Source organism: Nansenia antarctica, assembly GCF_963989245.1.
Source record: "Nansenia antarctica genome assembly, chromosome: 13".
Classification (NCBI taxonomy): domain Eukaryota; kingdom Metazoa; phylum Chordata; class Actinopteri; order Argentiniformes; family Microstomatidae; genus Nansenia; species Nansenia antarctica.
In genome coordinates, this window is record NC_137683.1 from 17,225,826 (window position 1) to 17,237,848 (window position 12,023).

At 41.3% G+C, this 12,023-nt stretch overlaps 1 protein-coding gene across 1 annotated transcript; it reads right to left on the reverse strand.

The window, feature by feature from the left end:
• Nucleotides 1-943: 943 nt before the first annotated feature.
• Nucleotides 944-5,005, reverse strand: LOC308169338 (V-type proton ATPase subunit d 1-like; the record flags this gene model as incomplete). The annotated part of the gene is made up of 8 exons (XM_080544023.1): nt 944-1,108; nt 1,496-1,573; nt 1,726-1,902; nt 2,045-2,122; nt 2,348-2,427; nt 2,773-2,951; nt 3,289-3,460; nt 4,876-5,005. 8 exons carry the CDS (start codon nt 5,003-5,005, stop codon nt 944-946), a joined length of 1,059 nt encoding a protein of 352 aa, XP_080400149.1.
• Between the last annotated feature and the right edge of the window lie 7,018 nt (nt 5,006-12,023).

Genomic DNA, 12,023 nt, shown 5'->3' on the forward strand with positions numbered 1-12,023 from the left:
TATTCTATTTTTTTAGATGGACATGTATATAGAAAATAAATAGATAAACATTTTATTCTTGACATTTAGATTTTCTTACTATTTTCCTCTTGCTATATTTTTATATATATTATATATATTGTATACTATATTACTATGCTGTATGTAAAGCGTGTTGAATTGCCCCAGTTGTAGGAAATGAATTGCCCCTGTTGTGTATATATTATACAAATAAACTTGCCTTGAGTAAAAAAAGGATTGGAGAAACCAAGCAAGCCAGTGCACTGCAATACAATATTGTATTATTACATGACATTCATGTAGCCTAGTATCTTGCATTGTCCTGAATTCTCAATGATTGTTGCCTGTATGTGTTTTCATTGCATAAAATGGATGTCAAAATTGTATTCTTACAATGTGTTATTTTCTGTTCTTTTGTAGTATGAGAGGCCAACCGTATCCAAGGAGAACTTCATATTCATGTCAACTACTACAACTACATTGTATGGCTAATATGTTTCTAATTTTGTTTTGTGTTCATGTTGCTTATCATGACTAATATGCTGTGTTCATGTTTTTTTTCGTTCACCCCTGTTATTCACATGTACAGCAATATCTTTGTTTAGATAATGGGTTTGATAAATGTGTCAATAATGTAACAATGTAAAAATGTATAAAAATGTGATAGTGAATGTGTTTCTCAGTCAGATCAGAGGTTTTCATATCATCTGTGAACATGGGTTGTTGAGTGCAAAGGGGAGGTCAGAGGTCAGGAGATCGATTCTCAGTTCATTTGCAACAAACCCTTGCATGCATGCTGTGAAACGTTTGTCAATTCAACTTTAATGTGACTGTTCTTCAGAATCAATCAAGCAAATCAACCCAACTTTGTATATAACATCAGACTAATAAAGTGAATCCCATGACTTAAATGGTTTTGTTTTTTCTAGAGAGAATTGCACCTCTAGAATACTATAGGGATGTAGTTGTCGATCTTGGACTTCTGCCTCTGTGTAACACACTCTGCGATCCAAACGATGTTGCGTGCCTCCTGTTCCTTCAGCTTGACATAAGAGTAGAAGACTCCCAAATGGAACTGCTCCAGAAAGGACAGAGTGTTCAGCTTCACCTGAGATAGACAGAGACAAAGAAAGATGTCTTTCTTTTCTTGATATATTTGCCATTTAGCTATTTCCAAAAAATATGGTTTCATTACGTAGTCATTGTGAAAGTCTTTATTTGACATCCCAGTGCATACTACGAAAGTATTAAAAGCGTTATTACCTGATAATTGCATATTAATGACCCTCAGTTCATTTAGATTCATTCTCAAGAACCACCATGTGCCATTTAGTACCAGGTAATACTAGAAAATGTCTTACCGCATAGTGACATAGTTTAGTACCGTAAATACTAGTATTAAGTTAATACTGAATAAATACCAGCTGAAACAGGCCTGTAAAATAAAGGGTTACCAATAATTGCAACAGGAGGCAACATAAGTAAATGGGATTACCTCACGCTCAAAGAACCTGTCCTCCAGTGTCCTGGCTTTGGATGCCAGCTCTGACTCGTTGAAAATGTGTTGATAATCCTGGAGGAGATTTCACACATGGGAACAGATTCCTATTCTTGTCAACAGACTTCCTCATCGTTCATGGAGTTTGCTAAACCCCAGTACCACAATACAATACTGGAATGCTCAAATAAGCTGAGAAGAATACTATAGGCAGCTGTCAGACTTACAGGGTAGTAGTTAGCGACAGCCTGGACCTGCTCGTAGTCCTCTGCCCGGCTGAGCAGACGGAGTCCTTCTGGGTACAGCCTACCACAGGAGGGGTACAGGGCACTCCTCTCCACCCCACTCAGTTCTGTTCCAAACGAGTTTACTGTGATGATGAATGCTCGCCGATCTGCCTCGAACTGCAACGTAATACACACAGAGGTAATAAACACACACACACACACACAGGCACAAAGAGGATGTAGCAGACACACACAAACACCCACAGTAGAATTAACCTATACTCATTTCAATTGTGACTAATTGTATCGCAGACAGTACCTCCAAGATAGGACACATGATGTCCTTAGTGGCTCCACCAGCCTCTTCACAGAACTTATGGAAGGACTCTAAATAAGCCTGATAAAAAAAGAGAAGAAAAGGTCAGGCCTTCATTGAAAAAGTATACCGTTCCCTTTACTGACTTGTCTCATCAATAAGGTAGATAAAAACCATGATTGCAATTGTGAGTATTGCTGTAGCTTAACAGCAATCATCATTTTAGCAGGTTCTCACCATGGGTCGAAGCTAGTGACCGTTATCTCACACACACACACACAGGTACTGGTACTATTGTCACACCACCTTGTAGAGTTTGTTTCTCATGATCTCAGCACCCATCTCATCCAGGTTCGACTCAGACACTGCATCCTGGAAAAACGGAGCTGCCAAGACAAATTACATATTTAGATGGGAAACTGAGACTGCAAAGCCCTTTAAACCCTTTAAACACTTTAGAACGAACAATAGAACTAATCCTTGGTATTCCACAGAACTTTCAGATCCCCTTTTGATGAAAAACCCAGGCCTGGCCAGTTTCCTCCCTACCTAAGCATGTTTTGACAGACTGGCCTCATTAGTGAGAGAAATGACATAATCACTTTAATCGCTTTAATTAATTGATTTCAAACTTTTGGAGTGTAGAGCCAAAAGAAGAAACACACACACACACACACACACACACACACACACTGGCAATGGTGTTCACAGGAGACTAGAACAGCAGTTACCCAGAGGTGTGTCCACCAGAATAGCACAGTAGAGATCAGCAGGAGTTTGGGCGATGCCAACTGCAGCCATCTGGTCAAACTTGCCCAACGGGTGACACCGGGTAAGCACCTCTGCCACGTCTCTCTGCCTCAAGGCACCAGTAATCAGCAGCACCACGTTGTCAATCATGTAGCTGTAGCTATAGTCAGGAGACAGGGTACAATATGGGCCTAATTAATATATTCCTCTCCCCATATCCCCCCTTAAATCTTCTACTTATAGTCATCCAATCACATACAAATCACTGATACCTCAAGAAGAATGCCAGTATTCAAACAGAAACTATGCTGCTAGATAAAGAGGGATTTGCATGTTGTTTTTATGCCAGATGTGTCATTTTGATTATGCTATTGTTTTGACCCACATACCAATTACTTAGTTTGTGTTTTGTTTTTTTGTTCTCCATTACCTTCTCTATAGTGATTTCAAAACAGGACCAAAGAACATGTGTGCGTCAACTGTTAGGTCAGACCTACGTGATATAGTCCAGGAAGGTGGAGAGGGGCGGTAGAGAGTGTGAACGCAGGTAGAGGAACTCAGACAGTAAGTTCTCCTTCAGTTTGTGGTCCACAAGAGACACGGTCAGGTCCTCATTCACAGTCGACAGAATATTGCCATAGTCTGTACTCTGCAGGTGCAGTTTCATGTCTACACAAAATATATCATTTAGAGAGAGACGGAGACAGAGAGAGAGAGAGAGAGAGAGAGAGAGAGAGAGAGAGAGAGAGAGAGAGAGAGACAGGTCACAAGGAAAGGCTTCAAAGGCTGCCTGGGAGGACTCATTTTAGTCAAAGTCAAAAGTCAAAGCCCCCCACAGTGACGAAATATTAAACTTGAACATTTGGTTCAGTTTACAGAACTACTGTAAGGCTACCCCTAGACTCAAATCTTCCATACCAGTTAATGCAGTACGTCTGGAAATAATTCATCCAGCATAATTTATTCATTTTGCGAACTTTGCCCTCTCTATAAATCTAAATACTACATACTGTACTATATCAGTACTGTACTATATCTATAGCTAATGCAGACAGCTAACATTGGCAAGCCTCTATAGGTTAGCGACTACTTTTGTGTGCGCGAGAGATGATGACGATGGGGTACAACCAGATTCGGAAGACAAATAATGGCGGTTATTATCCTTTCCCATCTATCTATAGCAGTTGGCACACAGTATGCCTCCAGACGGTATGCTGGAGCATATTTGTGGGAGGCATCTGTCCCTGCAAGTCGAGGCCACTCCGAGTCTCACATTGTCAGAGTGTGGAGTCTGCTAAAATTCCTCTAGCTTTGCAATAGGGCCAGGGTGGTCCTGACCCTGATTAGTTTAGATTAGATTCATCCTTTTTGTCGTTGCACAGAGTACAACAAAATATTTTTTTTGCTCTAGTCACAGGGTCAGCCAGTAGTCAACGACCCTGGAGCAATTAGGGGTTAAGTGTCTTGCTCAAGGGCACAACTGCAGTGGCTTAGATATGATGCCAGCAACCCTCCAGCTCACATGCAGCTCCCTCCTGAGGCAGGGATCGAACCAGCGACCTTCCGATTGCTAGCCGGGTTCTTTATCCTCTAGGCTACCGCCACCCTCCTCCATTACAAAACATACAAAATAAATAATTTGTTGTAACTGTCACATATACATCAGTAGGAAGTTATAAGTAGTTCTTATTAGTTATAAGAAGTTATATTATAAAATTGTCAATGGCAAAAAAAAAATAATCAAAGATCTTCAACACTAGGATCAACACTTTTCATTATAGTAACAAATCATGAAAATGTGAAAAAGTTGTCTGACAAATATTTCCTGAAGCTATATTTGTCCTGTCAAACGCCCTATAAGTCATCTCCTCCACTGTCGGGCAGCTGATGATGACTAAGGAGTGGCACACACACACACACACACACTTGCACGCACACACACACACACACACACACACACACACACACACACACACATTCTAATAAATTCACCCCACAACTAGATAAATTAACAGGTAACTGTGTAATAGGAAGCGCAACAACTGATCCAGTGAATGACCCAGAGCAGTAGCTCATTAGCTTACCCTCTAGTGTGTCACATTGGGCCAGGTTGTGATAGTCAGCCCGAGTCAGGATCCCAGCCTTCAGTCCTCTCACCACACCCTCCAAGTATCCATGATCGACATTGAAGCTGAGTTCTGAAGACACCGACATTCTAACCAATAAGTTGATCCTATATTATACGGGACAACCTTGTCTTACCCCTGTACAGCTTTGTCTGTCTCTCTCTCTCTCTTTCTTTCTCTGTCTTAATTCCAACTTCCCTCTTTTACTTCACTTGATGACGCCCATATCACGGTATCTTTCTTTCCTCTTAGACACATAAGAATTTCCATAGGTCTGGACTGTTTTTGTATGTGTTTTTTTGTGTGAGGTAGAATAACTTATTTAGTAGTATTTTGGTTTAGCTATCTCAAATCACTGGATAAAAATGCATTCAGCGGGACTTCCGATGGATGGGGAATGGAATACAGGTGCAAGGTGAATTTAGGATGATTAAACACAAACACTTCTATCAATGTCTTTTATCCATTAACTATTGTCTTATGAAATGTTTTATCTATTTACTTCTTATATCTGCTCTTAGTCATTGTCAATTACATTTTTCTTACTATGCTCCTCTTGCTGTATTTTTTTTTATAATATACTGTATGTAAAGCACTTTGAATTGCCCCTGTTGTATGAAATGTGCTATACAAATAACCTCCCCCCCCCCAAATCCCATAAATGATGAACTTGGACAGCAACTACAAGACATTTTAAATGTCCCCCCCCTGAACCCCATAAATGATCAACTTGGACAGGAAGTACAACATCTTAGAAGTACAACATCTTTGAAATGAAGCTTCCCTGGACCACATTTTGCCTGCAGGTACGAAGGAGAGAATAGCAATAAAAGGAGTATAAGAGAGGCTAGCAAGGTGCCCCGCGGTGGTGTAGCGGTCTAAGCACTGGCCACTAGTGCAAGTTGCCCACCGGGGACTGGGATCGAATCCCAGCTCGCCAGATCCGGATATGGCTGGGGCACACACGGGGAGCGGCATATTGGGCGGCCGCTCCCGAGGGCGGTATAGGAGTATTTCCGGACAAGGATCCGTCGCGCAACACCGCCCCCGGGGTGCCGGAATAACGGTGCTGGGCTCGAGGAGCCAGTCAGCTAGTCTGCCTGGCGGCCTCCTTTGGGACTGCCGGCCACGGGGTCGTGCGGCGGATCCTTCGCAATAGGCAGGGGATAATTGGATGCTAGGTTGGGTTCAATTGGCTACCAAATTGGGTGAAAAGGGATAAAATCTGAAGAAAAAAAAAAAAGAAAAAAAAAAGAGAGGCTAGCAAGATAGCTTTTCAATAGCAAAAATAGATGGGTATTTGATGTGTTATATTTTATTGATGGATATCATACAACAGCAGTTGTGCAAGTTCAGATGGTCGTTCAATCCTCGTTTTTTCCCCCCAACATCAATAATGACAGAAACTATGACAACTATCAGAAACAATAATAGATGGTTATTTAGGTTCAGTTTGACTTTAAGTTATTTGATGGATTATGGTCAGATAGGGTCAACGTGACCCAGAAACTAGTGGAGGTGTACAGTAATACAGAAACAGCAGTTAGTAGAAAATATACACAATGATACATGCACAGCACATCCACACAATGGCAAAATACATTCATAGTACTAAAAATACAAAAAATATTGTGGGTGGTTTGTAATGTGTCATATACAGGTATGTCTATTTTCTGTGGGGAATGAATGTGTATGGATATGTTTGTGTGCGAGTTATGTTTGATTGAGCATGTGTACCTTAGCAGGTCTGTGTTTTTGTATCAGTGTGTGTGTGTGTGTGTGTGTGTGTGTGTGTGTGTGTGTAGCATCTCTAGATCTCCAATAGTCACAAGAAGACTTGCAGTTGTGTGTGTGTGTGTGTGTGTGTGTGTGTGTTTGCCTGTATGTTTTAAGGTTCTATCTCTAGTTTTTTGTTTTACTCAGTGTCCGGACAGAGTGTGTGTGTGTGTGTGTGTGTGTGTGTGTGTGTGTGTGTGTGTGAGAGTGTGTGTGTGTGTGTGTGTGTGTGTGTGTGTGTGTGTGAGTGTGTGTGTGTGTGTCTAGATCTTCTTGGGACAGTGTGAGCCCAGTCTCCAGCAGTGGCAGATGGTGTTAAAGAGGCGACAGTGGCAGGAAGCACACGGGTCACAGCAGGGGACGTAAGGGGAGCAGCTCTCCCTCAGACGACCACACCGGCGGGCCGGGGCTGCAGCCTCAGGTTTCTGCTTCTGGTCATACGGGCAATAAGAAGGGAAAGAAGAAATGTACATGCCGGCCATTGTGGAAATCCAAGATGGCCGCCATCTGCCATGTTGATGAAGTGGCTCCCACCAAAAATGTAAAGCTATGGTGAGAGCACATGGAAAAAAATGGGTGTTTTTGTCTGGCATGTCCCCATCATTTTGCTAAGCTGCCGCACTATAGGGATGACCCTTCAAATGCTAATAGAATCAGTTCTTTCCTTGCATATGCTGGCAAAAATCCTTATGCAATGGAATATGCGGGGACTTTTGGTGATTTTATGCGATAAAAATGTGGGAATTTGCAAATATTGTGAAAAGCTGCAAAAAATGTTAAAATAAGTGATAAATAATTTAGGAACAAGATATGACTGTGCAAGATATAAGATTAAGCTACAATCTTTCGAAAATCCACAAGACTAATCACTATGCCTTGCCGATGGATGGCCATACGCTCACATCTCTCCAAGCAACGATTGCATAATGTAGATTCTGCATGAATACATTATGGATGTTTAAGATATATTCACCCCATACTTGAATTTTGGAAATGTATTTGGGATTGCGTGGTTGTGCGAACGTCATTCCGGGGGAAAGAAGATGGGCTACGTACTTGTTTTTATAATGTTTCAGTATTTTAACACTGATCATCAGCCCGGCGACAAACGTCACAGCATATACCACGGCAAACGTCATCCCCTCACGCGTCCACAGAAGGACAACAGAACAGCATGACAGGATGTCAAGTTAACTTGCAATATTTTATTGCGGTGAATATGCACAATTTCTTGTATTATATGACCTTGCATAATCATGCGCCATTTAGCTGATTATGCATTGAATTATGCGATCGCAGAATCTTTGGTGGGGCAGTGGCGGCTGGCCGATAGAGGGCGCTGGGGCGCCGCCCCCACCTTCACTTCCTAGTTGCGATTTGTAAACGTTTTTTTTTCAAATTTTTTTTTTTGTTTATTCACAAAATGCGGCTGATATTCTGTCGGTGCCTATCAGCATTCATTAAAAATCCTCCAATACAATAAACATTTTATCTGTGTGTGTGTAAAATTCACTGTTAAAATACATAGGGGGAGGAGTCGGGGCGCCGGCCGAATGCAAGTCTATGGCAGGCCAAATACTTTTGGCTTACACGTGAGCTGTAGCAGAGCTCCAATTGGTTGTCTCCTATTTCTCGGCCGGGGCGCAAAAATTGCGCCCTGAATATCCGGTTGTTAAGTCTGACGTCAAACGTGACGTTTTGCAATTTCCGTCTCCAAACCAGAAATACAACATTGTGCGCGCGACGTGAGAGAGTTTTTGCCGGGTGAGATGTCTTCAGATAGAAAGTAAGCAAGTTGAAATGTTAGCAAATATAATTGCTGAGTGTTCTGACAGAGAAAGTTGGTTAAAATTGGTCGTTATTATTGTGACTAGAAAGTGGCCACTAGTGCAAGTTGCCCACCGGGGACTGGGATCGTATCCCAGCTCGCCAGGTCCGGATATGGCTGGGGCACACACAGGGAGCGGCATATTGGGCGGCCGCTCCCGAGGGCGGTATAGGAGTAATTCCGGACAAGGATCCGTCGCGCAACAGCGCCCCCGGGGTGCCGGAATCGTGCGGCGGATCCTTCGCAATAGGCAGGGGATAATTGGATGCTAGGTTGGGTTCAATTGGCTAGGAAATTGGGTGAAAAAGGGATAAAATCTGGAGAAAAAAAAATAAAAAATACACACACACACACAAACACACACAAATACTGCAAAATAGCTTTATACTAGCTAGATTTTGAAAATGTAAGGATACTGGGTGGTAGAACGCACATAGAGGAAAAGTAATGAAAGGAGCTTCCGGAAATTTGATGGGATTTTAATTTGTTTAATGTTTACTCACAAGGGTCACCGTGACCCCACCGTGGCTCCTCTAGTGTTAAGACCTGCCAACTCGTATTTAAGACTCCTTTTTAAGGCCTAAAATTCTGATTATCAACGACTTTTAAAGACCTTGTGGGAACCCTGTTTTTCTTGGGGGGGAAACACTGGTACTGTATGTGAGATTGGATATGACCTGACCTTGCAATGATGAAAGATGTGCATTCATATTTGAAGTTTCACATCCAGTAGAAAAATCTTCCCATGTTAGTAAATACTGTCCTCATACAACCTGTTAATCTTGTTGCAGGAGAAGCGGAGAAAAATAAATGTATAACTTACTGCAACATGTTGTCCTTGATGTGGAGAAATCCTTCTCCTGGCAAAGAGGCGTGTGCGCTTCCCTTGGCTCCAAACTACAGTTGGATACAGTATCAAAGATGGATATATGATTAGATTCTAGATTTCAGGACTGACAAAACTGGTTTATATTGCAATGTAAAGTAAGATGCCAATGGAGAGATCATATGCTTTACAATGTAAAGTAGTGTTATAGTTAACTAGGTAGCAGTGGGGATTACTCACCGAATCCATTCCATTGCAGTAATAATAATGATAATATAATTATAAACTTTTGAAGGAGATAGAAGCCCCACACCGGTTTTGGCTGCTTACACAATCACAATCTTACACAATCACTTTACAAAGGCTACGGCCGAAACCACTTTTTTGCATCTGGAACCTGAGTGTGTGGCTTCTATCTCTGTCAGTTGGAATTTGTCCTTTTCCAATGTAATAAACGTTTGGCACACATGGCATTAAAAAAATGATGAATCTTGAACTATTATTATTATTTAGCAATTTAAACATGTCAGCCCTGCAAGTTTGTTTCGTGAGGGTTAGCTGACAACCCCACTGACAGATGACAGGTAGATAATGACAGGTAGTGTAATGGGGGAGTGGTTGTCTTGAGGGAGTGGTTGTCTTGAGGGAGTGGTTGGGGTGGAGTTAACCCGCTATTGTTCCCACCCATTACCTACCTGTGAAAAAAGGCTGTGAATACTTTGTGGCCGGATTTCTCAGCTCGCTGATTTTGGGAGTATCAACATTCAAATATGCATGACTTCTTCAACTTGTTTCAAATGTCAATGTATGACACATGATTTGAAAGCTTACAATCTACCCTTTCACAATCTGGAGGGGAAAAAACGGAAAAATTACGTTGCCTTGCGGACTTTTTCATCAAACCCTGACTTGTACTTCTCAACAACTTTGTCTCGGACTTGTTTGGAGAGTTCCTTGGTCTTCATGGCAGTGTTTGGTTGTACCTCTTGCTTAGGTGTTGCAGCCTCTGGGGCCTTTCAGAAAAGGTGTGTATATACTGACAGATCATGTGACACTTAGATTGCATACATGTGGACTTCATTTAACTAATTATGTGACTTCTGAAGGTAATTGGTTGCACCAGAATTGTTTAGGGGCTTCATAACAAAGGGGTTAGGGTTAGTTAGGGTTGGTTAGTTAGGGGTTAGGGTTAGTTAGGGTTGTGCAAATACATATGCACATGCCAATTTTAATTTTTTTTTAATTCTTTTTTTTATATATACAGTATATTTCTCATTTCATTTAAAAACTAACACTATTTTGTGCAGATTCATCAAATAAAATTCTGATTAAAAAATGTTTAAATTACAGGTTGTAATGTAATAAAATAGGTAAAAAGCCAAGGGGGGTGAATACTTTTGCAAGGCACTGTATGTCTGCTGGGAGGCGACACATCTGGCCCCACGAGACAAGTGAACAAAGCTGTTTTCGCCAAACAAAGCACTTTATAAAACCTGGTGTCTATGTTACGTTTTGTTCATTTACAAGGACATGCACACAATTGCTGCAATTAGAACATCTACCACAGTGTGTACTAACACGTGTTTTCAAATCATCAATGCAGCCAGAGAGGACAGCAACGCGCAAAAATACTATACCCTACATGCTTTACCTTTAAATTGTAGTCTAATTTGGGTGAACTATATCTGTAAAGAGAACATTTGGGTGCACGTTTCATCACCATAATTTAGCTTGTGTTGTTTTCGAAAATGTATTAGTCCACGTCCAAGGCTATGAATAAATGATATCAAGTGTACAGAATATCCCCTACTATTCAACTGAGCCTTACATTTAGCATCCAACTGAAGAGAGGAAATGTAAAGGTGGAAAGCTCAGAGTAGTAAGCACCTCACTCAGGTCCAGATAATTTTATCTGAGAATTCGTGACGTTAGAATTACAGTATAAGGTTCTATCTCAATTTTTGTCAAAATTGAGTTTTTTACATAATCTGATCCATTAGGTGTTTATTAATGCCTGTGTGGTGTTATTTTTTTAAATGTTGACATGTTTGAGTTAGTAATTCATAAAATACAAAGGTTCCATCTCACAGAACATAATGGAATGTAAAAACTTTGATGCTCAATATCTCTGAACTGCCCTAAACGGAGATAGAACCTTATCATTCTAAGCTCACGAATTGTGTCGAGATGCGTCTGTCTCCTGACTCCTAAACGCGCACGATAGACCACCGTCACTGCATCGAATTGGACAACACATCTAAACAAGAAAACAAGCAAAAAATATATCCTCACCTGAATCATTTTCATGTTGTGCATGTCGTTTCATGTCTCCAGCCATAGATAATGGAATAGCCACTGATAGGAGACAAATCCAGAACAAATATTTACCCACCAGCTCCATTTCCGACGTTATAATTTCCTGCGAATAGAAAGTACGCTCCTAATAATGTTAGGACATTCAGGTGAGCGCTGATTTGAGAAGTTGCGGTAGCCCACTGACAGTGGTGCGGTTGTGGTATAACGGGGTATACATGCATTCGTTCTTGCCACGCCCACGTCTCTCTGAAGTTTTAGGGTGCCGCTGAACCCAATTCATTACACATTGAATTCGAACATCTGACGATTTCTGCATAGGCCATCTTTCCCCCCAAAAAACAGTAAAGGCTAGACTATCCT